Source organism: Pyxicephalus adspersus, chromosome 9 (assembly GCF_032062135.1).
Source record: "Pyxicephalus adspersus chromosome 9, UCB_Pads_2.0, whole genome shotgun sequence".
NCBI lineage: Eukaryota > Metazoa > Chordata > Amphibia > Anura > Pyxicephalidae > Pyxicephalus > Pyxicephalus adspersus.
In genome coordinates, this window is record NC_092866.1 from 8,125,385 (window position 1) to 8,153,148 (window position 27,764).

General features: G+C 39.9%; 1 protein-coding gene and 1 long non-coding RNA gene across 2 annotated transcripts in view; one reads left to right on the forward strand and one right to left on the reverse strand.

Moving 5' to 3' along the window:
* LONP2 (lon peptidase 2, peroxisomal) overlaps positions 1-27,764 on the forward strand; it is a 78,715-nt gene that overhangs the window by 27,034 nt on the left and 23,917 nt on the right. Inside the window, exons 8-11 of the mRNA XM_072422464.1 lie at positions 5,306-5,447; positions 20,754-20,904; positions 22,287-22,413; positions 23,426-23,559. Coding sequence (XP_072278565.1) covers positions 5,306-5,447; positions 20,754-20,904; positions 22,287-22,413; positions 23,426-23,559 — 554 coding nt within the window. The remainder of the gene's footprint in view (positions 1-5,305; positions 5,448-20,753; positions 20,905-22,286; positions 22,414-23,425; positions 23,560-27,764) is intronic.
* LOC140338258 (uncharacterized) lies at positions 7,804-13,951 on the reverse strand. Its single transcript, XR_011922216.1, has 4 exons — positions 13,852-13,951; positions 11,957-12,090; positions 9,422-9,583; positions 7,804-9,106 (listed from the first exon to the last, which is right to left on the reverse strand). It is a non-coding gene; the product is annotated as an uncharacterized lncRNA (long non-coding RNA).

A 27,764-nucleotide genomic window follows, 5' to 3' on the forward strand; every position in this document is an offset into this window, starting at 1 on the left:
CAGGAAAGGACCACAGGACTCTGCTCTTCCCTTACTTACCATAACATAAAGTAATCTTCATAGGAACAATGGGTCTGATTTAATAAAGTTCTCCAGGAGTGGATGTTCCCTAAGATGTTAGACTGTCATGGGAGAACTTGTGTGATTCAGCAAACCTTGAATCGATTAAAAATCATTTGCTAATAGTTGGACCAGATCCAAGGTTTGCTGGATCACCCAATTCTCCCATGATAGTCTACCATCTCCAGGAGAGATTTAATAGACCAGACCCAGTGAAAGTGATGATATTCAGCACAGGTAGAGAGACTGAGATCCTGTCACATGAATTCTAGTAGGATTAACAGATATTTTTTTTCCTTTTTTACTGATATAACAAAACCTTTCCAATAGTATATTTAGCAGACTGGAAAGGACCAAATAAGAGGATTTTTCTTTTGGTATAAATATTTCAACTTAGCTATAATGCCCTTAAACATCTAATTCATTGCCTAATTCAATCTATTGCAATGATTGCAGCATATAGGCTGGCCAAGTGGCAGTAATAAACTCAAAGGAAGATTTATAGCGCTGAGATTTTCAAGGTTGTTGAGACCTCAAATCCTTCCCCTTTCTGTCTATCAAGGAAAATACCAAACATAATACCCATAAGTGCCCTGCATTGACCAGTTAAGCAAGACAAAGACTTCATTATGACAAGTCTTGGCTGTCTAGCAATAAGATCATGAGATCAAAAATGAGAAGATTTTGCCCTTTTTTATTCTTTGATATCTACTTGTCTCCAAGGAAGGGCAATTTTCTTGTTATTATTATTACACAGTATTTATATAGTGCCAATGCAGCACTTTACAAAGTCGATAGTCATATCACTAGCTGTCCTTCAAAGGGGCTCACAATCTAATGTCCCTATTATAGTCATATGTCCTTAACACAGTCCAAGGTCAATTTTAGGGGAAGCCAATTAACATAACTGCATGTTTTTGGAATGTGGGAGGAAACCGGAGTACCCGGAAGAAACCCACACAGACACGGGGAGAACCTGCAAACTCCATGCAGATACTACTGTCAAAGATTTGAACCTGGGACTCAGCACTACAAGGACCAGAGTGCTAACCTCTGAGCCAACGTGCTGCCCATGTAAAAAAGATTAAATGGATCAAGACTACCGTTCCACATTTGTGTGGGTATAAAATGTCATACCTTCCAGAACTTCTGATCCACCCCAGAAAGGCACATGTTTCAGGCTACAGAAAAGCAGAGCTAAACATGTTGGTGGATGGTGAGATTCTGACATAATCAGCAAGTGTGCTGTGCACAAACTTGCCTTGTGCTGTTGTCCTGCAGTGGTAACAGGTCCAGGACCAGTCATTGCTGCAGTTTGTGACCTACCATCCTTATCAGCTACTCCACAGCAGACTTCCATTGAGATGGCGATCCATCTTCCTGATTGTTCATTATTCCTAGTGGCTTGCTAAATTCTAAGCGTGAGCCTCATTCTCTGTGTAGTTTGGAGCTGAAACAAAAAGCCACCAGGAGCCATGGAGTTTATTTGACATTTCATGTCTCACGTCAAATTGTATTGCCTCCTGGTGTTTTTTTCTCCATTTAGATCAGCTTTATGCAGCAAGCTCAATGCTTTAAGAGACTTGAGGATACCCAGAGACATTGCTCTGTAGTCTGGGGAGCAGACCGCTTGATTCTGCTTGAGCTAGATCTAGTCAGTATTGAATATTTCTTAAAAAATCTGTAAATTGGGTGGCTGGCAAGTGCAAGTCTTATCTAACTTGATAACAAGAGCTGTGTATTCTTGTTTAGGGCAGGTTTAAACCTGCTTCAGTATCGAGCACTCCCATGCAGCTTCCATGATTGGTACTTTGCCAGCCGCTCTGTCAATTGCACTTCATCGTGGGTTTTCAACTAGCACCTGCTTGTTTGACAGATGCTGGTTAAGAACCTATTCATTCCCTATGGAGCTGTTGCTAGCAGAAGCTACATGTAGTGGTTCCCTGGCATGAGGAAGTGGTAAATGTACTGCAAATGCATGGGCAGTGAGCAGCCTTTTCACAATCCTTTTCAATGACAAAAGACTGCATGATGCATGAACGAGCGCTGTACATACAGCAGCATACAGCAGGGGAGGGAGGAGAAAGATGGAGCGGCACTTCGCTGTGCTGTCTTCCCTTCACTTTTAATATGATCATTCCTCGTACGACGAGCGCTGTGCACCAGATTCTCGCCCTGATGCGAATATCGGATGAGAATCATTTGACGTGTGTATATAGCCTTAGTGGATGCAGAGATGTTGTTAGGTTCTGTTCTTTTTTTTGCATTCCTATTTATTTGAAAAACCTGTACAGCACTGTGTTAATATTTTGAAGAAGAGCAAATTATCATACTACTGCCTGGGAAGAAGTTACTGGTCAGATTTCTATGCCTAGAACAGCTGCCCCAGGAAGACTAGCCATGCAACCTATCCCTGTCTTTATATATAAATTTAATTTCTGAGATAGGATTGCAAAATAAAAGTCAATCTGACTTTAAAGTAAACCTCTGTGGATAGTCATATTGCTGCACACAATGCTGTGTCTTGGAAGTTCCAACTTTTAAGGTATCACTGGCTGCATATTTGTTTCAAATGTTTGGATTGAATTTCAATCCAATATCTTGATGAACGCCTTGGAGTCTTGTACCTTTAGAAACAAGTCCCTATGATGGTGTCTTACTAACATCAACTCCATAGAGTCAGATAAAAAAGAACCTAGATCTGCATAATGAAGTACCTAGTAAAGCCTTCGAAGTATGACTACAATTTATTTTTTAATTCAGACTAAAGGTAAATTTGTTTTTTTTTTCACTTTTTTACCCTTGTATCTTCGCTCAAATGCCCGAAGCCCTTCACTAATAACTTATTCCCTAGAGTTGCCCTTTAACAACCTACTCTCGTTAGCCTTCTTGGCAGGAGAACTTGATCTATTACAAGTGAAATGTAACTAATTCTGGCCTCGTGATTTGAGAAATAAACATTCGCTGTGAGCTGAGAGGTAATTTGGCCCATTTTTCATGTGAGGAATTTTTACGTAGTAACACAGAAGTATGACTGTAGATAAAGATGAATCCAACAATCCGTCTATTCTGGTTAATTATGGCTATGTGTATACATACAGCAGCCATTACACTGCTGTGAATCTCTTACACCAGATAAGAAAATTCACCTGAAGTTTGAGTTGTATCCAAAGACAGCTGATCCAAGATGGCATGTGTCGAGTCAGCACTCAGATCTAAGGTTGGCCATGTTATGATTACATGATGTCAATGCTTCTGGAAGCAGTCTAGAAAAACATTGGCCCTTCATCTGAACAAAAAACAAACCAAAAAAATGTTTCCTGATTCTACAACAGTTTACACAAAAATAAAGCAATTGACTGTGTCATTCATCCCTGTTGCTTATTTTTTTAAAATAAGAAATTAGAACTTGTTTCATCTGACCAAAAAGATATTTTGGTTTTGGTGTAACATGGTGGAACAATTCCCTGGAAAATCCAGTGGTCAAATCTGCCTTCTATATCACCTTGGACTTTATGTACAATTGGAGGGGGGGATCTTATTTATATTACATAATATTAATAAAAATGTACATTAGGTAGCATATATACCTTTGCAGTGACTGAAGCAAGAAGTTCCCAAAATACATTAGAAATGAGTTTGACGTGAACCTGAACCAAAGCAGGTAGGTTTATTTTGATTCTAAGCAGAGTCTTGTGTACGCTTATCTGCTTCCGGGGGCCTGTGCAAGATGAAACCTACACATACCATCCACTTCCCAAAACTCCTGTCATCATTTAAATGAACAAGTCCTTGGCCAATGGACACCATGAAATATTATATGTTTCTTATTTGAAAAGTGTTAAGAGGAGGGCAGATAAAAGGTTGATTTGTACTCTGCTATTATATTATGGGCCTGATTTATAAACTTCTTCAAGACTGGAAAAGATAGGCTATCATGGGAGAACCTGGGTCATCCAGCAAATTTGGAATGGACCTTGTCCAGGACTGAAAACCTTTGCCAACTAATAGCAATGAAATCCATTGTAGGTTTGCTGGATCACTCAGGTTCTATGTTGATAGTTAATCTTCTCCAGTCTTGGAGTGCTTTAATTAATCAGGCCCTATGTGTAAAGTACGGGTTCCCTTAACTCACCAACATTATTGAAAAACCTAAAAATTGGTTTTAAGTGTGAATAAGTCAGTGTTTTGCTATGGTATGCATATGTTATCAGCAACTGTAAATTATGATGCCGAATGACACGTATAAGAAGTTGATCATATTCCTTCTCATACAAGTAAGTATGGAATCTCCTAAGTGACACAGGCGAAATCTTCTACATACCTCTACACCTTAGTGAGAACAATTTGGCATGTTAAAGCACAATAACACTGACCTGGTATTATAATTTCAGCTATGCATAGATTAGAATGCTGGAACTCTCTAAACTCTGACAAACTGTTCTAACAAGCAGCATCTGTGAACACTATTTAAACATAGACATATAAAAATCCTAGTATTCTCTTCAGAAATGTATTTAGGGTTGGTGGGAAGAAGCTGTAGGTGGGTGGTGTCCCCTGTATTGAGACCCAACTCTTCAGTAATCACTCTAAAACAGCCAGATGGTTATTGAAAAGTGCAGGGTGGTGCACCGGGCTAAAAGGGGCTGAGAACAACACTGCAATCTATATGGCCAAAAGTATCAAGATGCTCCTCCAAAATATTGAATTCAGGTGTTTCCAGTGTAGATATCTTTATATTTCCAGTTCGGAGAAGGACCTTTTCTGTTACAGAATATTTTCTCATTGCCATTTCCATATGGACATGGATTGACAAGTCTGGTGTGGAGGGACTCTTGCAACCTGCCCAGAACCTCAACTTCACCCTGACCCTGGCCCAGTTGGAGCACCTTGTGGATGAATTGAACTACAAATGACAAGCCAGAATATTTCACCCAACATGAGTTCCTGACCTCGCAAAATCTCTTTTCGGCTGAATGAACACAAATTCCTACATACTTCAAAATCTTGTGGCAAACGTCAGAAAAGTTAAAGCAGTTATAACTGCAAAGTAGGTTTGTGGGGGAACAACTCCATATAGTTTGGGAATGGGGTGACCAAAAAGCTTGGTGTCATGGTCAAGTGTTCATAAACTTTTGGATTATAAAATTTAGTGTAGATGATAGCCCATATGTGTATGTATCTCACAACAGGTAGTTTATTTAACATTGTATGAAATGTGTAATTTCTATAATTTATATTACAGACGTACCTATGTGGGTAGCATGCCTGGCCGTATTTTAAATGGACTGAAGATTGTCGGAGTGAATAACCCGGTTTTCCTGCTAGATGAAGTGGACAAACTGGGGAAGAGTCTACAAGGGGACCCAGCAGCTGCACTATTGGAGGTAATTTATCTGCATGGAACATCTCAAACAGCAATGTCATCACTTTGTGGTATTACTTAATGTTTGATAGAATTCAAGATAAACTTCTAGATAAGAAACTTCTAAGGTTAGCTCAGTAAATTTTGCAAGAAATAAACAATTCATATCTTTTGTATAAACAGATACCGCTATCTGAACACATATGCAGCACCAGATAATCTTCAACTCTTCTTCTATGTAACACAGAATTTGGTTTTCAGCAGAGCCGTACTAGTTCTATTTGCAAGCAGTATAATTTAGGATAATGGAGCACTAAAATGGCATCATCCACAAAACGGAGCAGTTTTTGATCCATTTAAAATCTGTATTGGTTCCTGCCTCCAGTTGGAAAATGGGAATGACATTTTAAATATCATTTTAAATATCATTTTAAATGACAACCTATTGTTGTCGGTAGCCTTAATGTTCAGTTGGGTAATCCTATAAAAGATGAATGCTAGAGCATTTCTCTGTGCCCTGGCTTTTAGTGTATTTTTCACAAGATTGAGGGACTTACATAGGCTTATGACAGTGGTGGAAAAATCATGATTTTGTTGTTCACACTTATTGTATTAAACATGCATTATTAGAACCTATCAACTACTGAGTGTTTCACAATGGTTTAAAAAGTTTATCGCAAAACCATAACTTCTGAATAAGTGATCATAGAAAAACTTGCCCAAGTTCAGCTTTTTTTTCTCATAAGTTTGATACCAACGTGGTGGTAAAGACTGAATGGGAATGCAGCGCCTCCTGGGATACATATGTTACGTATCCCAGGAGGCTTTGCGCTGCTCCCCTTCTGTGCATGCCTAATCTTTGAAGATTCCTGGACTGCATGGGACCTAATTGAGGCCCAACTGTGGAGGCATCTACAGAAGTAAAGGTAAGTTTTTGTGTTTTATATTGACAGTTTGATTGTAGGCACTTCTGCATTAAATCCTAAAGAATTAGTCCATGTACAGTACCTATGTGTATATCTGAAGGGTAAAGTCATCTAAGGCACTGCTGGCTCTGACTGCTAGCATCACTTGGTTTGGGGTGAGATCAGATAAATGTCCCTGTTGTGCTGTTCAATATTCTCCTTGCTGGAGAGGAAGCTGTAACTGAGGAGCTACAGGACCACAACCTCCCTGCTCCTGCCTTATGCATTCTGTGGATCTGTGCTTCTTCCACCTTTCCAGCTGCTCCCTAATCATTACCAGCCATCTGGTTGCATTCATCAGGGCAGTAGTTTTGACATGAAGAAGCACTGTTCCTCTACCAAGATGGCCACATTTACACAGAAATGCAGGATGCAAGTCACACTAAGCCAACAATGGTGATCAGCTACAGGGAGCCTATGAGCAATATTATTAATATTATATTTAAATAGTATTTATATAGCGCCGACATAATATGCAGTGCTGTACAAAGTCCATAGTCATGCCATTAGCCGTCGTCCCTCAAAGGGGCTCACAATCTAATGTCCCTACCATAGTCATATGTCATTAATACACTCTAAGGTCAATTATTATAGTATTGCAAAGACGTAAGGACGTAAGGGATGCCAATTAACCTAACTGCATGTTTTCCGAATGTTGAAGGAAACCGGAGTTCCCAGAGGAAAATCACACAAACATGGGGAGAACCTGCAAACTCCATGGAGATAGTGTCCTTGCTGAGATTCGAACCTAGATTCTTGCCCTGCAAATGCCAGAGTACTAACCTCTGGGGCAAAGAATTGGGGTGGGTTCAACATGATCCCAGGCCTAATTTCTCACCAGTCACTCTTGGAGTGAAATCTGAAAAATCAGTTTCGGGTCGACTTTTCCTTTAAGTATTCCTTTTGTTCCTAATTGCGTCAACTGTTGTTTTTTTTTTTCTCGCTCCAGACAGCTGCACCACATCTTATATGTGCTGATGCATTTTACATCCTTAAGCAGCCTTAATAATGCCTCCCAGGACACATAATAAGGAATTCTTTATGTGTTGAATGCTTGGTTTGGAGTTTTACTTACACAAAGCTCAGAAGGCGACTTGAAATATCGACCTACAACAGTTCAGCACCTGCTGTTGACAGGATTATTTTATTTACTTTTTTTATTTTTCTAAAATGGACACAAAACTAAAGAAAACATATAAAAAACAAAGTTTGTCTGCCAAAATCCACATTGTTTTCATTAGAGAGTTGTTCTTGAAAAAGGCCGGTTAAAAATTCTGTATTTTATGGACGATTTTTTTTCTTTTAAGTGCGGTTGTAAAGCATAAGCAAATGATGAGGTGCTGGGATAACAAATAAATGTGTTTGTAACAATTTGTTCTAGGCCAGGAAAAAAATAACAGAGAAGGCTTTTTTTTTTTTTTTTTTTTTTTTACATAAGATTTAAATTAAAATACAATGGCTCCTTTTAGGGCAAACCTACTTTACAAGTTGGCTCAATATGTCTGCAGTGAAATGGTTCATGTGCATGAAATGAAGATGGGGTATTTTGTGGGCTGCGCATTATTGTTGAGGAATACATTATATATTTTTTATACCAGAAGCAAGTAAATCAAGGTGTTTTGTCATATTTTAAAATATACCTGTGCTTTGCCCATTCAAAGCAACAGGTTTTCTTTATTGCCACGCTTAAGATCTGGATCAGACACAAGACAATTTTTATTATTTATATAGCGCCAACATATTATGCAGTGCTGTACATTAAAAAGGGGTTGCAAATGTCAGACAGATACAGACAGTGACCCTGCCCTGAAGAGCTTACAATCTAGGAGGTTGGTGAAGTAACACACAATAGGAGGGCAGATATGGAATGGTGGGTAAATAGTAAGAGAAGAAAACCGGTTGGCATGTTTGAAAAGATGGGTTTTATGGGGTCTTTTAAATGAGCAGAAAGTAGAAGCAAGTGGAATAGGACGAGAAAGACCATTCAAGAGAGTCGGGGCAGCGCAAGAAAAGTCTTGGAGCCATGCGTGTGATGAGGTTATGAGTGAGGAAGTCATTAGTAGGTCATTGGAGGTGTGAAGAGAGCGGCTAGGGGGGTATTTTTCTATCAAGTCAGAAAGGTAAGTGGGACAAGAACTGTGGAGGGATTTGAAAGCAAAGCACAGGAGCTTGAATTTGATTCTAAGATGAAAAGGAAGCCAATGAAGAGAACTACAAAGAGATGCAGCAGTGGGAAGGATGGATGGCTGCAGCATTCATAATAGATTGTAGAGGACAAAGTCGGGTTAGTCGAATACAAGAGAGGACGATGTTACAGTAGTCCATAGACAAAATGTAAGAGCCTGATGAATGTCGAGGAGCCCAGCAACAAATACAGTGCACTTGCAGTAAACCAAGACAATATAAAACTTTGCAGTTGGTAGGGAGAGCTTTGCCTGAACTTCCAATGCATGAGGCTTTTCTGTGTACATTGCAATAGATGATAATGTAAGGGATTTGTGGCCACTGCTATCTTGCCTTGAGCCAAATCTAGCTGTTAGCCAAAACCTTCTCTCTGCTGTTGGGCAGAATGAGGAAATGTTAAAGCAGAACTAAAACCAGTTTCCCACCTATCCTCACTTTTTCTTTTTCTCCTAAAGACGACCTTCAGCCATCTTGATTAGCCATCCTGGAATGATGTAGCTTTCACGCTTTTGGGTGGGCGTTATAATGGACCCTGTGATACATAAGGGATAGGATCTTACAGTGCACCATAGATTTAAAGAAACAAGGCAATGAATAGGTAATTTACGTAGTAACACAAACACAAACTGAGCTATCAGTACTGAAACCAGTTTTGTTTTTTTTTATAACAATTCTCTAAGTTTTCATAGAGCCTCAGAATTTTGTTTTTACCACAAAACCTGTTTCTAAACGGATACAGTGAGATTGTGGGGTTTCATGTTGATGTGGACAGTCTATGTAGCATATCATGCAAATATTCTGAGAATTTCCTGTAGTAAGCCTAGTACAGTAATAGAAAAACGTGTACCTGTGAAAAAAAACAATGTTCAGTACGTCTTCAGTACATCTTCCTGATGTTTGTCTCTTGAAAAAGTTGCAAGGACGGATATACCATTCAGTCTTGCAGAAATGCAGAAGCTCCCAGTTTCTTGTTGCATTTTGACAACACAGTGCCCTTCTGCTCTGAAATCTGTGGGGAAAAGTTAAAGCTTGTTTCATTTTTTTTTTTTTTTGCTTAAAAAATACCATTTAGCTTCTGATGCTTTTTTTTCCATTCTCTTAATGCTAGTTTCTGTTTGTTAGTGCCAATGGTGGATCTAGTAACATGATTATTATTATTTTTTTTATAACGCTGACATATTACGCAGCGCTGTAAAAAGTCCATAGTCATGTCCTTAGCTGTCCCTCAGAGGGGCTTACAATCGAATGTTCCTACCATAGTCATATGTCATTAACACAGTCTAAGATCAATTTTGGGGAAAGCCAATTAACCTAACTTCATGTGTTAGGAGGCGCTTTCTGGGTTTACAATCCCAGGCGATGCCCCAACGTAGTAGGGCACGCGCAGCCTATTCCCTCCGGGGGCTGCGCTTGTGGTAGCATCCCTATAGCTGGGGTTTTTCCTCTGCACTAGGCCGCACAGCTGGGGGGAATTGGAGCTGAGTGCAGTTGATTAGCTGAGTGGTTCCTAATAATTCCCTTGCTGTCATTGGCTGCTGGGGCTTTATAGCCTCTCTGCTCCCTGTCAGATGTGCCTGTTATAGCGTCTTCTGGGCCTACCTGTGTTGGAGTGTTTTTTGGAGTATTTCACTGTTACTGACCTGTGCCTGTTCCTGACTATCCGTTGAACTCTGCCTGGACCGACCTCTGCTTGTGACCCCGACCCCTTTTTGCTTTTCCCTTTGTACTTCACTTGGTGGACTGATCCCTTGTGTTTTTGACCTTGGCTTGTTTTTGGATTTCCTCACATTTTTTACTCTGTACTGTGGGCTCCAGGTCAACTGCCGGCCTATCTCCACACACCATCCCTTCCCTTGCGCACACCAAGTCCTGCGGGCAGCCAAGTGCTGGGAGACCCAACCAGTCTCCCAAGGCTGAGCGGGGGCTGTTCTAGGCGAAGACTGAGGCTATAGATTGGGGGACTGGTGTCTGGGGAATACTGGTACTGACCTGGGCCTTACAGTATGTTTTTGGATTGTAGAAGGAAACCGGAGTGCCCAGAGAAAACTACGCAAACATGGGTAGATTATACAAACTCTATGCAGATAGTGTCCAGGCCAAGAGCCGAACCTGGGACCTACCACTGCAAAGGCCAGAGTGCCAATCTCTTAGCCACCTTGCTGCAGTAATTCTAAAACCATTGGGTATTAATAAGCAATCAATACCTTATTGTGGCTGTAACAGCTGCAATTTTTCCTGGAAAGCTTCCTACAAACGTTTGGAGTCTATGGGAATGTGTGCCTATTCAGCCCAAATAGCTTTCATGAGGTCAAGTACTGATGAATGACAATAAGACCTTGCTTCACAGTCTGTGTCCTCAGCCAAAATGTGCTTAGTAGGAATGAAATTAGGCCTTTGTGCAGGTCACTTCTTTATGGAGCTGGCTTTGTGCAAAGGGCCACAGTTATGCTGGAATAAAAAAGAGATTTCCTCTAACAATTGGCATGGGGCTGAAAACACAGGTCTCTTTCTATGCTGTATCATTAACAGTGGCCTTCACTGGGAGCACCTAATCTTAAATCATTTGGAGTGGTATACCTTAAAGCAGAACTAAACCCGCAATACACACCTGTCCCTATTTTACCGCAGGGCGCCGCCATCTTCCTTCTTTTCTTCCTGGAGATGTCCTTTGGCTGGACCAGCATGAGGTAAGGCACATAAGGGAAGCCAGGATTGCTAGATTTGCAGCATGTACAGATAAGTACAATTTGACAGCTGGGCAGAGATCAGGCAGGTAAGAACAGTAATTATATATAACCACCTGCCTTAATCGCCATGTTCGAAGTAGGATTTTAATACCACTTTAAATTTTCGTAGTCTATGTACAAATACTATTTACCGATTCTGATTTTCAGATCAGTTTGTTCCTCACTGCTTAAAATTTCAGCATTCTAAACAATGCAAGGCTGAAATTATAATATCAGTTCAATTTGTTTTCACTGCTTTCAGACAAGACAAATTGTTCTCAGCAATTTGTACAAGTACAGCAGCAGCCTTCCATCCTATTTCCGAGCATATCAGTCAGCATCATTGTCTGATAGCATTACAAAAATCCTAATTGGGACAGACTGGAGTCAGATCAAGCAATGCATTAAGTAAGAGATATTGGACGGCATGTACAAGCCAATACAGTGAAGTAACCAGAAGATTTTTTTTTTATATGCCTTCAAGTAATCTAAAAAGTTCTAAGATCACAACCAGCTGTGGCTATGAACTCACCCTGAGGCATAAGAAGACCTTTTCACAGGGTGCATGTGCGTGGAACACTAATCCGAACCAGAGCATCAAAAACAAAGCAATTTTATACTGTCCAGTGACCCGATCTCTGTCTGGATCAAATTACCTCCTGAAAAACACCATACTTCTCCATCAGCCGCTCCGTGCGCTGTGTCTTCTTCAAGGACAAAAGGAGAGCAGAGCAGCCGCCGGCCCAAATTGCCGAATCACCATTGTAGCAGCAAAACCTGTTACCCAAACCTGGGTAATGAAATGCAAAGATAAAGGCAGACATTTTCAGATGCAGCATAAACAATAAGACAACAATCTGTTTTTAAACCACTTAAAGTAAATATACAAAATATGTGCAGCGATATTTTGCTGAAGAACGGTTTTACTTTGTGATTAAAGGAAATAAAAGTTGTTTTATTGCATTAAGTGCATAGCACAACTTCGTTTTCTATCCTCTGGTGCTAGCAAGATTCACAAGCAAGCTTAATATTAGGCAGCTCAGAAATAAAACTAAAATCTTCCGGGGTTCCAAGGTCCCCTCAGGGTTTATAAATCTTCCAATTTGTTCTGGCATTGTACTGTATAACATACCAAGATAAACATAAAGTCCAGCATTGGGAAGCCATCATTGTGTTGGCTTTTGTAAAGGAATTGTAGCTGTTCACCTCTACTATATAGTCATTACATGCTGGCTTTCTTAAAGCCACTTAAAAGAATAGATTTTCATTGCTCTGAATTGAGCAGATTTTATTGTACTTCCATCAAACTCCTACCCTGCCCCCCTCCAAAATCTGGGCTGCAGGTACAATAGATGCCAGCCATGTCTACGTTGGTCATTACCAAAATGCTTGGTCATAGCATCATTGCAGACTTCATTTTACAACACAACACCTGCATTTGTGTATGCGCTGGCCCCTAAGTGTACCTAGTTCTTTACTGCTGAAATATTGTCACTAGAAGGTAATGTATTTTTACGTCCCAGAACTGATGAGGAAGGGTGAGTGGTACTGATGAAAAGGGATAAAAGCTTTTCTATATCATTCAAGTTTTTTTTTAAAAAATGGACAAACCATGAATAAATGTGGAGGTACTGAAAATGTGTTGTATATGTGTTTTGTCCCAGATTTACACTTTATCATTACTCAGTGCTTACTACAGGAAATTCTCGGTTAAGTGACAAGGGATAGAGTTTAATAGATAGTACCTAATAGTGGTCAAAAAAGTACATCCAGTCATGGGTGCCCAAAGTTTACTGATGCACGTTGGTGGTCAGCCACAGAAATTCTACTGCTCCAGAAATAAGAAAAAAATTTGAAAAAAAGGAATCGGAACACACAGCTAATTTCAGCTTGCTGTGTATCAGGTGCAGACCTGCGGACTGGTCAATACCTATGCTGACCTCTCTCCACTGCCGAAAACCACTATAATGGCTTGGTAAATGTTCGGTCTGAACGGAACAATACGTGAGGTCCCACCTTGCAACTTAGAGGAAATAAAGCATCTGCTGCTAAAAGGCCTTGTGGAATGTGTGTATATATGTGTTTGTGTGTGTGTGTGTATATGTGTGTATATATATATATATATATATATATATATATATATATATTTCTGAGTGTATACCAGCATGGAGTTCTCATGCTTGTTAAAATTTCTATATATTACTTGCTTGCAATGTTATCACAAATGTAAATATTGTAGATTGATTGGAAATGTACTACATCCTAATTGCTAAAAGAGGCCTATCTTGGCCATAAAGAAGTCCCTGTTCCTTTTGAAAGCCCAACACAAGACTAATGCACTTGAACTTTCATGTTTTGCTAGGTTAACTCTCACTAACCTTAAGTGGATAATTACAACACAAATCCACACGGACACATTAGTGTCATATTAACAAAATACAACAGCTCCACTGAAATGACTTTGGCTAGGCTGGGGTGAGGGCATCAGTCTGGTGCAAGTCAGTTCCCCTATCGATTGTTTGATGTACATTATAACTTTGCAACAACTCACAAGCTCAAATTTGCTGATCTGTGTCGGACATTTGAGTGAAACTTCACAGGCACCAGGATTTACATGATTGTGGTATGGTCCAAGAAGTGGATGGTGTCTGAAATGAAAAGGTGCCATATTTCAGGAATAGAAAGCAGATAAAGGTATAATAGAGAGGGGGTTCTGTGAACTTTGTGAGAGATAATAAATATTTGAAAGTACAACACTTTACATGCATGATATATCTGATACAGTCAGGTCCACTTTAAACACTTTTACATGAAGAGCTTTTATGCCAGGTAAGTTGAATCTGATAATATTCATAGGTGTATTTTGCAATTGGGCAGCATGGATAGTGTTCTGGCCTTTGCAGTGCTGGGTCTTAGGTTCGAAACTTTGCCAGGACACTATCTGCAGGGAGTTCGCTGGTTCCCCCCATGTTTGCGTGGATTTACTCCAGTTTCCTCCCACATTCCAAAAACATGCAGCTAGGTTAATTGGCTTCCTCCAAAATGTGACCTTACACTGTATCACAGACATATGACTATGGTAGATAGACATTAGATTGTGAGTCTTTTGACTTCATACAGCCCTGCATAGTAATGGTAATAATGATTATATTTGTGCATTCCCTTTAAATAAAATTCTGCCTTCGTGGTATTGTGCTGATCTCGCTGTGCCTTAAGAAGCACCAACCTCCACTCCAGCTGTTTACACAGCTGCTAACAAAGGCCTCTCGTAGTACAGAAGACGATTCCACAGACTTCCATAGACCTGAGTTCACAATGCCGTATTTTGCCTTAGCACGGAGCATTTGAAGGATTTGTTTGTTTGGCTTGCAATTTGAGCCATTTAATCTGTTATTCGAGAAAACATCTTGTCCATAAGTTAGTAGTAATTAGAGCTAATGTTTTGTTTATTTGCTTTTGTTTCAGTGCCAGAACTATAAGTTCTGCACTATTGTAACCCATTATTTCACTTGTAATCTTTTAGGCTCATTGTAATCTACCCTGACTTGTCTGGATGGATCTAATCTGCCGTGTCACTAAGTTGTATATCCGTTAGTTGATTTTGATGCTGCCTCCTGGCTTCAGTTTAATGGATTAAAGCGGAACTTCAGCAAAATCTGCTTTGGATAGAGTACTGTGTTCAAACCGGAAATTTGGAAAGCTGGGTGGGAAGAAATTGTAGGTGGGTGGCAGCCCCTGTATTGTGACCCAACTCTTAAGTAATCATCCAAAAACAGCCAGGTGGTTACTGAAAAGTGCGGGGTGGTGGGAGGGTGCGCCCAGCTAAAAGGGGCTGAGAAGAACCCCTGGAGTGGAAAAGCATGGTTACAAACTATGTGGAGGTTTAATTGCGGTGTGTGGGGGGTTGACTATTTCTTCTGTAGTATCAAAAGCATTCCATTAGTGGGGTGAACCTATTAAAGGTTCTCCTATGCAGTGAGGTTACCCATCAATTCCTATCCTAGAGACAAGCGCAGGCATACAAAATAAACAACTTCTAACTCAAAAATTCTTTTTAAAAAATTCCATTTTGAACACGCTGGGCATTCATACGTAAAGCGGAACTAAACCCGCAATACTTGCCTGTCCCTGTTACCTTGCAGGATGCTACCATCTTTTTTTCTCGTCCTTCGGTCATCTAGATTGACCGGGCCAGGAGGACGTAACTCCGTCACAGGCATGCAGGAGTTCATTCATCCCCCCCAGATATTCTGCCAACCAAACTTAAGGCTGCGCATGCGCAGCTCAGAGTTTTAACAGATACCAGGAGCGATCAAGCAGGTAGGAGGGTTTATTGCAGAACGAGCTTTGCTTGTCCCTTGCATGCAATAATGACCTGCCTGATCTTGGATTCATAAAAGGCTGTTTAAACACGTATTGTGGTAATATGCATTACCGCACCCCACGATAAGACATAGCACTTCATCTGTACGGTGCCTGGTGACACCCCAGGTGGGGCAGGTTCATGACGCCAGGCACTGTCTGACACGGGGTGTTGTTCAGCTTGGAAATCTGAGGGCACTTTGTGGCAGAAAAGAGGTACCATGAGGCAATGTGCCAAACAACAGGTTGCAGTTGTAACCAGAACTGCTTTTTATTTATTTTTTTTAATACTGCTGGGTGTCCAAAGCAAATAGCCCAGAGTTGGCTTTAATTAAAAAAAAAAATCTCATAATAAATCCCTCCAAAACATACTCCGAAATGCAAAACCTTGCAAACACTTCTTAAATCCTGTTAATGCTAATGTATTAATGCCAGTCATTTACAGCTCCTCTTGTTAGGATAGGCTAAATGTTCCAAAAATCAATTAAAAATGAATGCTAAGTGAAAATACAAAATTTCCCTGTGAAGTGAAACGGATCCTTGTTCAATGTGTTGCTGAAATCTTTGGAATCGGAGCCATCGTCCGAGACAGGGAAATCACATGGCCTGCCCTTGTCGTCGGAATGTCCGAAGTTTCCTGTCTTCGAAGTCATTAGGAAAATAGCAAATTCCTTTCTCTTTTTTTTCCAATCGTTCTTTAACAACAGGGCCGCATTTGTTCTAATTCTAGATGACCTTTGATTATACGTCTACAAGAGATTGTTTGCTATATTCTGCTAAAACGGGGCCCGGGGCTTGCTCTATTTTTCATTCATTTATTCCTCGGCCAGCACGTTATAAAATATTACAGTGTGCTTTTTGTGCAAAGGCGAGCACTTAGCCGAAAGATCGTGACTGAAACATATTCATTTTGTGCCAGAGAGACACTATGGCTTAATCCTCCCAAATTGCAGTTTCCAGGGACGAACATGTTCAGCTTTATGACCGGCCGTATATTTTATGTATTTGTCTTGGACGCTTGCGCGACCCTCCTGCGCTGTTGGAGAGACTTGAAGCCGAGTGGTGTAAATGCCTGGCAGATGCTGCTGCTGTTGCACAACTTACAGTATTATTATGAGAATGACCTTCTATTTTTGTCATATCTCTTTGTACGCCGCTTATCAGACGTTTGTAGATATTTATACACCAGGGAGATCGTCCTTTAAAGGGAAAGGATAATGCACTTTCAGTGGACCTATTTTTAGATATTTTGGTGTTTAGCTTGCATTTTTTTTCCTATGACTACATTTTTTTATGTTTGCATTTCCATATTTTGTTAATTTTTTTTTTAAACTTTGATTCTCTACTAGCAGCTGCAGATTAGCAGGGTCTGCCTGGTTAAATTGGAAATGCAGCCAAAATTTAAATAAAAATGAACAGCCCACTGTAAAATAAAACAAAACAAAAAACAAAACATCTTTTTCTACATTGTTCATCATTTCAATTCAAAAATGATTCCCGTAGGTATTTTTTTTTTTTGTTTTCTTCCACTAGATGTCCTCCATCTGATGACCATCATCATTCAGCTCACTTCCTCTGAAAGAGAAGAAAGTGGCTATATTTCCATATATCAAAACCGTAGTGTTGGCCAACCCCTAGAATCTAAAATATATAGAGTAGGCTAGTATACAAATGGTATCTGTTAGGATACATTATAAATTACAGTGGTTTTAATTGAGTTGTACCCCACCTCCTCGGGCCTTCTAGGTGTACTTGGGGTGTTTAGCTTTACGTACATTTTTATCATGTTAAGTAAAGAAATCATAAAGTCTATTGAAAGAATAGGTTGCTTGAAAACAATACACATACGTCCTTAATGTCTCTATTATACTGACGCGTTTCGCCTACTGCCTTCCTCAGGGGCACTCAAGATGGACAAACTAATAGGGTTCAAATATATGAATAGCTAAGAGATTGTATATATAGTACAGACAGTCATAAAGATGAATTTTTATATCAATATACAAGGCATGGTGCAATAACCTGACCTTTTTGATGGATATAGTGTATTTTGCAAAAATTATACGTAGGTGTCACTTGGACAGTAATGTGTTCAAGTGTTACTTTTGGAATTAGATTCTGTATTGGCACATGAATGATGTTACTGTTGAATGTTAAGTATGAATGGTTCTGGCGATACAGTGTTTTTGTTATCTCTATCACAAAATTTTAATTTTAATTTAATTGTTAACAATTAAAACAAGGCACACTATATGATAGAAATTTTTATACTGTATCCTAACTAATACTATTTGTATATATGTGTGTGTATTTTATAAGCAGCCAAAAAAACCTATTATTATTACACAGTATTTACCGGTATAAAGCACAAAGCTCAAAGTCATGTCACTAGCTGTCCCTCAAAGGAGCTCACAAACTAATGTCCCTACCATTTTCATAACCACAGTCTAAGGTCAATTTTGGGGGTAAGCCAATTAACCTAACTGCATGTTTTTGGAATGTGGGGGGATACCGGAGTACCCAGAGATACCAACACAAACATAGGGAGAACATACCAACTCCATGCTGATAGTGTCCTGGCCAAGATTCGAACTTGGGACCTAGCGCTGCAAAGGTGCTAACCACTGAGCCACTGTGTTTCCTGTGAACCCACACTGTCATGGACCTGTCCCACCTGGGTCGGAAGAATTCTGTATTCTCTCCAGACATTTTTTTGCTGGGTGGGAAAAAGCTGTTGGTGGGTGGTGGTCCCTGTAATGTGACCCAACTTTTTAGTAACCACCAAAAAACAGCAGGTTAGTTACTGAAAAATGCCATGTGGTGCACCCAGCTATAAGGGGCTGGGGAGAACACAAATTGAATGCTGTTGTTGCCATAGCTTTTTACTCTTCCCCTATACTTTTTTTCCCCTAATGTCCACGTCCTTAGCATGTCTCATTTTTTCCATCGTCTTTGTATTATGTCTCATCTGACCAGTGCCCCTATATTGTAACCAACCAAAAACAGTCGCGTGGTTACGGAAACGTGCCCGGTAGTAGTGTGCCCAGTTAAAAAGGGCTGGGGAGAACCCAGTACACTGCATGCATTTACAAAAACAAACATACTTTATTATGTATTGATGAATAAAGTGCATTCATTTGTGTCTTTTACAGTATTTATCTGAAGTTCTGCTTCACTAATTTTTAGGAAAGGATACCAGCCATGTGAGGGCTGCATGTTTTCCATCAAGTCTGCCAACTTAGGGCCCTTTTACACTAGTGGTGTGAAACAGCACTGTTGGCTGCTCCCGGTCACACAGCAAACTGCTGTTGTGTATCCAAAAGTGGCAAACTGCATTGCAGGTAATGACATTTGTACGGAGCTATGGTGTGAATTTTTAACTGGCAACTGTACATCCAAAAGCCACATGCAGCCACATACAAAAAACGTTTTCTATCTTGTCCAATTTACTTGAATGGGAGCAGATAGGACTGTGGTTAAGCCCACTCAGATCTTATATTGTGAGTTGGAGCAGTAAAAAGTAAATATTATGTCTGTGTGTACTAAGGCACTAAACTGCATACAAATGTAAGAATTTCATTGCCGTGAACAAAGATCTAGTGCCTCTACAGCAGCTCTCAGACGTTTTCTTAATCTGTTTCACCGGATCCCTAAACAACACGGAAACCTCTTTCACTCATTTATTCACAATCAATATATCATTTCCAGAGACAATAATTACAAATCTGTACATTGCTTTAATTGCAGATCAATGTTTTTGTGTGGCCTCTGAGAACATTGTCTTGCAGGAGTTGAAGGAAAGGGAAACGATTTTTGTAGTAGAAAGTCTAGGGGCTATTTTTGGAATCTACTTCCCTTCCCACAAATTTTCTGAACGAGTTGGTGATAGATTGTGTGATTAGCGCTGTAGTCTGTGACATGTCTGCTTGTGCTGGGGGGTGGAAGTCTTACTGAGTTCAGTCATTGTTTATTGTCATCTTGTGTTCTTTTTTAGAGCTTTCTCAACATTTTCTGTTGGCTGCAGTTGTAGTGAGAATGTGTAAAACTTTCCGGCTCCTTTCAGAAACTAGTTGTTGATCACCGTTAAATCACAGTTGTTGATCTGGATGTAATTTTCCTTGAAGTTAATGCATTGCTCCTTTTTTGTCTAGTATTCAGTCCATTAAAGCATTTGGTATATTTGTTTGAGAAGAGCTCAAAAATTCAGGAAGTAAGGCTACGTACACACGTCAGATAATTCTCATCTGATTACCGCTTATTTTGGACGAGAATCTGGCATGTGTATAGCAGCCGTCCAACATCGTTCATGGATCTATACTGGCAGACCCACGAACGAATGATGACCGCAATGCAAGTTAAAGGGAGAAAGCACAGCGGGGTGCCACTCTATCGTTCATTCCTCTCTCCATAGAGCAGAATGGTGCTGTATGTACAGCACTCATTCATACATCGTTCAGTCTTTTCACGTTGAAAAGCATCGTGAAAGATCCTACATGTGTACGTAACCTATTAACTTCCTATACTCTCTGCCTGTGCTGAACTCTTTATATCAGTTACATTGTACCCAGAAATTTCTGCAGACTACATTACACCTCCCCTTGCTCGCAGATACTGCAGTACTTCTGCTGTCAACCTTAAATATAAATTGCTTAATGGTGTCTGCAGGTAACAATGTCCATACAGTTTTGTTTCCATGTATAACAATGGACTTCCTACTTTGCTTCCTTTTCGGTTTGCTAATCATGCCATTGATCAGAGATTTCCTTTGTTCAATAATAATGTTATTTTATTGGAGTGTTTATTCCCCCCACACTAGTCCTTTTCTAAAGACTATAGAACGATTAGCCTTTTTTTTTTTTCCTTGGACATAAATTTTAAATTTTGTGCACTATTTGCTAAAAATATATGTTCTTGATTGCCCATAGTTTGCCTACGGGTTCATTACAAGATATTCTTAACAGACGTTAATAAATATTATTACATTTGAAATAATAGTTTTAGGTAAATAATGCAGTAAAATATTCTCATATAAAACACACTACAGTTTATCTTTAATATTACTACTTGTGGTTGTTTGTTTCTCTTGTTTAGGTGCTAGACCCCGAGCAGAATCACAACTTTACAGATCATTACCTGAATGTGCCCTTCGACCTTTCCCAGGTCATTTTCATTGCCACCGCTAATACAACCGCCACCATTCCACCTGCCCTGCTGGATCGTATGGAGGTTCTGGAGGTTCCTGGTAAGCTCAGATTTTAAAGTGGATGTCTAAGTAGATATAATAAAATGCAGGAGATTTGTATGAGGAGGATAGAAATGACAAGCTGCAGTATACTGCAAAGAGGTCGGTATAAGAGAAGTCATCTGTACATAGCAAAGCATCATCCAATAATATAATAACATTATCCCAGGTATCTATCTAATAGTCATTGCAAGTTGCACAGTGCTCTCTATCATTCTGCACATAGTTACTCAGGTTGAAAAAAGACTTAAGTGCAATATATTTATATAGTTGTATATAATAATATTTACAGGGTCCTTTTTAGGATCAACTTACCTTAATGTCAAGTAAGTCTCTTTACTAATCTTATGTATCCTGTAATTACTATTATTTACAACTATGAACTATTGCATACCCTATATCATCATATAAATATTATGTATATACCCCTTTCTTAATATTTTTGAAACCTGACTGTTTTGTTTATTACAAACAGCCCCAGTCTCAAAATCCCCTGAAGAAGCCTTTTCGGGCGAAACACGTTGGGGCCCTGAGACAAAACTGGGAAAAATATTTTTTGTGATGTCTAGTTGAGGAAACTGTACTATGCTTCTTTATTTACTTGAGTTGTCATATTTTGAGAAATTAAAATATCCTTGTTTTTAAAGTAGTTTTGCTTAGAAAAGCAAAACTACTCTCTCCTTTCTTTAACAAATGATCCTATTTTAGGCTAGGCAACTGCTCTGTAATAAAATGAAATAAGTCCCTCATCTTGGTCTATCACGCTTTACTTACTAAACTAAACTGGAACCTTTGAATTTAAAGGGCCATAGCTCTACTCTAAGATACTCCTCGGGTCATTCTAGAGATTAATACTAATGCTCCTGTGCAGAAACTTGTGTAGAAAACCTGTCTAATCTTTTTCTAACTCAAAAATGTGATCCGTTGCCTAAAATTGCAAGCATATGTGGAAGCATGCTGCGTGCATGCTGCTCTCTATGATGTCTCTATTATACAGCCCTAAGATAACACCAGCACTGTCATATATGTTAAAAGGAAAGGAAGCTGTAAACTTGCCTAGCCTACACTCTTTCATATTATGGACCATACACAAGGACAATTCAAGCTTGCAGTTTTACTGAAGGTTTTTCTGGTGCATTCACTAAATATCAGACCAGTGTTCTCCCCACACACTTTTAGCTGTGCGCACCACCTGGCATTTTTTAGTAACCACCCTGCTGTTTTTAGGTGGTTACTAAAAAGTTGGGTCACAATACAGCATACAGCTTTCTTACACTCAGCTTAAAAAACATTCTGGGCAGAACAATGCAGAGGCATAACTTGAATCATGTGTCTGTAATATGTATATTGGTTGCATGGACCAAATATTGTCATTCCTACAGGGTACACTCAGGAAGAGAAGATTGAGATTGCACACAGACATCTCATTGCTAAACAACTGACACAGCATGGACTGACCCCTCAGCAAATTCAGATTCCACCTGAAACCACCCTGGAAATTATCACCAGGTGAGCACCTCATATATAGAAAATTGTGAATGTTGCTTTTAGCAACCAGGGTGTCTGGTTATCCTTTGAGCAAATCACATCGTGACACAATTAAAGCCGATTTCAGACTACTTTCCATTTGTCTTTCTCTGTTGCAGCTATCACCAAAATACATTTATGTGAGTTTGCTCTGTGGGAGCTGGGATGTCACCCCACTATTCAAATCTTGGACAGGAATCTATCTGCATGGAGTTTGCAGGTTCCCCCTGTGTTTGAGTGGGTTTCCTCTGGGTAATCTGGTTTTCTCCCACATCCCAAAAAACATGCAGTTGTGTTAATTGGCTTCACCCCAAAATTGACCTTAGACTGTATTAAAGACTATGGTAGGGGCATTATATTGTGAGCCCCTTTGAGGTACAGTTAGTGATAAGACTATGGACTTTGTACAGCGCTGTGTAATATGTTGGTGCTATATAAATACTGTGTAACAATAATAATTTTAAAATGCTCAGGCCTAGCAATTTTCTTCTAGGTCCATGCATTGTATCATGGAAAAAAAAGTCACACGATTTCTTATACCCAGAAGCACCAGGTATATTGCTGCTGAGACAATTATAGTAATGGCAGAGTAGTACTGAAGAGTATGGGGTGGTGGTGGAGAACATGGACTCACTTTGCCCCACATGGCCAAAAAAACTCTCTTTAGTCAAAGGGCAAATTCTAAATAGTCATATCTGTTGTGAAGCAGATCATCACATAGACCTGCAGTTTACAATTTCCATTTCCTGGTAATTTGGGATTCTGAAAATATCGTTTGCTGAGCCACATGAACATACAGGTCACAGTCTTGCCTACTGTGGATTTTTTTTCGATGGGAGGAAGTTGGACAGAATTGGATGACTTTAGTCTGCAGCTCATTTTAACTAAGAATATTTTGAGCATTTTTCTTATTGGTTACACATATTGCCTAGGAATCTTGTTTAAAACTTAGCACAACCGTGTATTCTAAAGCCATGCTGTTCTTCTCTGGCAGGTATACTCGTGAAGCAGGGGTTCGCTCACTGGACAGGAAACTGGGAGCTATTTGCAGAGCAGTTGCAGTAAAAGTTGCAGAAGGGCAACACAGAGAAGCCAAGCCGGACGCCACAGAGGCGACTGATGTTGACGGTTAGTGATGTTACAATGCTATTTGTTATATAAGTAAGTTAAACAATGAGTACAATATATTTATGCATTACGTTCAGAGTCATGAGATTACTTTTCAATTTTGATAGCAAGCTGCCACATGCCAGTGATCATGAGGCTTGCAATGGGAGGGCTCAACAACAATAGCAGACAACCTTAGAATGTTAGGTTTCTGGTCCCCTGCTGTCCTCAATGATTTTATTCTGCTATTCCATATGTTGTTACTGTAGCGATGTAGGGGCCTGCAGTAGAAACAACATAGAACCAGGGGTGTAGTGGGTTGGGCACTGGTAGGAATGCCTTGTCCTCACTTTTTTCAGGAATGGGCACGCGTGCCCACTCTTATTTTGCAAAAAATTCTTTGGTGGCCCGAGGCTCTGGTCAGTCCGTTCCCCCGCGGGGTCAGAAGAAGAGGCGGGGGGGCGCACCGGCCAGAGCTGCAAACCATGTCTCCTGTATGGAAATGGTGGGTTCTGTTATCATGACGCCACTCTGGGGGATGTTTCTTCCCCTTTGAGTGACCCATAGCCAGGGGTGTAGTGGGCACGTTTACACAACAATGATGCGCATGCATGCTCACCACGGATAATACTGTGCCCCCTCTTCTTTTTTTACAACTACACCCCTGCATAAAACAGAGTGGGAACCTGGGATAGCCCACGTACAGACCAAGGTTTCTTTAATTCAATGGAGATTAGTAATGCAGGTGGCAAGAAAGATTGAGTATGTACTATGTTCTTGTTAGGGGCACAAGGTTGCAATATTGATACATTTTTTCATGTGTTTTAGCATAGGCTAAGTTTCCTTCAACACTCCTTACAGCCACCAACTTAAAGGCAGGCCCTAGGCATCCAAATCCCTGTCTTTGAGCTGCTAGCTCAGCATTCAGCCAACTTAATCATTTTTGGACTTCAGGTGCCATTATTTCAACAATATCAGGTGCATTAACAGATTTACGGCAGCTATTTCCTGTTCAGCTCGGCAGGAGAATAAGCCTGTGTGTTCAGAGCCTGCCGTTCATTTAGCAACCTGCGGTTACCCAGCAGTAGCACAAGGAATTACTCTTGACTCTCCAGATATTTGTGCACTGTTCCAGCATCCCAAGCCCGCTTTATACATGTGAGTTATCACCTCTCACCTTGCAAACAGCTGCACACCTGCCAGAGCAGCTAATAACCATTCTCATTCAATCGTCAAACATGACCAAGAGGGGATTTTTTTTTTAGCGGGTTTATAAAGGGCCTGCACTCTCCTTTCTGTTTGCCTACAGAATCATTTTTACTACCAGGAAAAGGCTTCTGTAATAGCTTTATAAATCCACTTCTCAGCGCTGGATTGCCGTAACAGAGACAAGCCAACTCACAGCACCTTTATTACATATTAATCGTTGGTAGGAAATGAAGTGCAGAGGCAGAAACAGTATGATGTGAAATCATGTTATTTGTGCTAATAAGGTGTGTAAAGGAAGCCGTGTCTAGCCAGGCAAGGTCCCTGTGGCCATACTGCACCTGTGTAGGTAGACCTAAATAAACCTCTTTGACAATTACAGGCTTATACACAGAAAAAAACTATATATATATATATATATATATATATATATATATATATATATATATATTTACAGTTTTATGATTTTAAAAACAGATAATGTAATCAGCAAAATGTAAATGATTTTAATATATTTCATATCTATCATCGCATATGCAGATTTACAACTAGAGCTAATTCCCCCACCCCATTCTAAATTTAATGTAGACCAAAATTCAAAAAGTGAAGATTTGCTATAAGGACCTAGGTATGTACTATGTGCCTAAGCAGTACATTGCAAATTTTTTTATTATCATGTATTTCCATAGTTTATGTTTCCAACTGTTTCTCAAAAGAGCTCACAATTTGTTGTCACTAACATAGTACACAACCAATTTTTCAAGCACAAAGCCAATTAACCCAGCAGTATTTTGGGCATATGAAGGAAAACAGGAGTGCCCAGAGTAAACCTACAGAGCCATTGTGGCATCTTTTGTCTTTTTGCATTCATCCTAAAAAATTGCAATACACTTTCTGTACTTAGACAATCCGGTGCCTTGAGCCAATAGCTCAATCTGAAGTCCGAGCCAGCTTTAAAGTGCCTTACTGTTAGTGTCGCCAAATCTGGTTAGAGATTTGGTGATTTTGGTGGTCACTACTGTACTGCTCAGCGTTCTCCTTGTGAAGAGGGATAGGCTTTTATTTTAGTTATTCTATGGATATCTATCTGTGTTTCAGAAGCGTAACTGAACTGAAAATAAAAAACACATTTGCTTTCATCCCTTGATGGCGCTGGACCTTCCTTCAATCCAGTCCTGCATCGTTCTAGAATTCCTCGGAGAAAGCGCCTGGTGCCGCCATCCTCTGGCTTCCTTTCCGGATTATTCTTCCTATGTTACCCGATCTCGCACTGCGCAGGTGGGAGATTAGGTGACATAGCCTACTGCAAAGGGGAAAAAAGAATAGCGGATCTCACTGCGCATGCATGGAATCAGCATCTATTTACCCTTAGTGGAAAAAATCCCCCTTCTGCGCATGCTTGATATCGCAGAAGGAGCAGCCAGGGTCTCTCAGAATGCATGACGTAGGTTTCCCAGGAGGTTCTGCGCTCCCATTCTCCCCAGGCACAGAGATTAAGACTTAACGGGGCAGTGCTGCACCCTTTTTTCTCTACCCTTTTATGTAAAGTAAAAAGTTTAGAGTTTAGGTACGTTTTAACCTATTAAAGAATGTTTAGAAATAGTGGAAAGCTGCTCAGAATATCATTACTCCTGCAAAATAAAGTACTCTTCCATGCATGGAAGCATATTTTAATAAAATCTTTCTGCAGTGGTTCATATGGCTTATTGACAGTTCTGTGATTGCTTTCCTTTGTTGCCTCCAGTTACTACTTCCTAAGGCAGTACACAGTGAGATTTCTAAGTTTCTAGGTATTTCTGCCCCATTGCATTTTGCACCATTTTGCCTAATAATGACATCTCAGATCGTCTTCCAGTGACAGCGGAGAATGTCCTATTTTTTGCTGAGGAGGTTGCCACATATTGATGTAATGGTGTACCCTGCCTCATGTGCCCAGGGCAACTTGATAAAATATCCCTGGGGGCAGGTCCTTGACATGCTGGGATCATAGGAAATGGTTTGAATAATGCTTTTTGTAATTCCACCCAGAAGAACCAGCGCCGTAGGGCATAGGTCGCAAGTTGCAAGTTTTTGGGACATAACTGGAAGGAAAGTAAGTATTGTGATTTTTTTTTATTTTAACTTCTGCATAGCAAAATATTTTTTGTGTTTTTTTTTTTTTTTGCTAAGGAGAAACATTTACGAACTCCATAGAGTAATTCTGTTCTATTGCTTTTATATCACTAACCTCTAATACACTGCATCCAAGCATCCATCTCATACAGTGCCCTAAAAATGTCTGCCAATTCAGAGATTGGACTAACTGGGCTCTAAATTTTACTCTCGGTTTAATTTACAAATATTAAGTGCGATTTCCCCATCTGGGAAATATTTTTTATCACAGTGCAGTAGGCGGTTTTATATGATCTGTGTATACCAATATTTATTTTTCTGATATTTTGGTGTGATATTTAACTAGATTTGTGACAGCCCTGCATCTTCTACTTGAATAAATACAATCACGTTCATCGTTCGCAGTTTCTGCAGGAGAATCGGCACAAGGATCTATTGAGCGGCACTTTGCAGGACTCGTTCTCAGGCTCACCGTTTTATAGCCATTGCAAATCACCCAAACGGCTTTCAAGTCACAATATAGGATTGCTGCACTCATTAGTCTTAATCCCAGGCTTGGACAGAGTGCTCGCCATCGTATCCAAATTAAATAAATTATGATGTGTTTAATCTACAGGAGATGTTTCAGCCTGTGTGGCCACCATCTGTACCTACTGATTTAATTGTCTGAAATGAAATTGGAGCTATTAATGGTATATTTCAGCTTGAAGTTCATGTTACTGCTGTTATTCAGGTGTAGAAGTATTGGACAGGCTTGCATTCTGCATAATTTTTCTAGAAAATATTCAACAATTCAGAATAATAGGCACATTGCAGGTCAAGAAGGAACATTAATCTTTTGAACCTGGTAAAGTTATATTCTGTGTCCTTAAAGCCATTAATATTATTATTAAACAGGATTTATATAG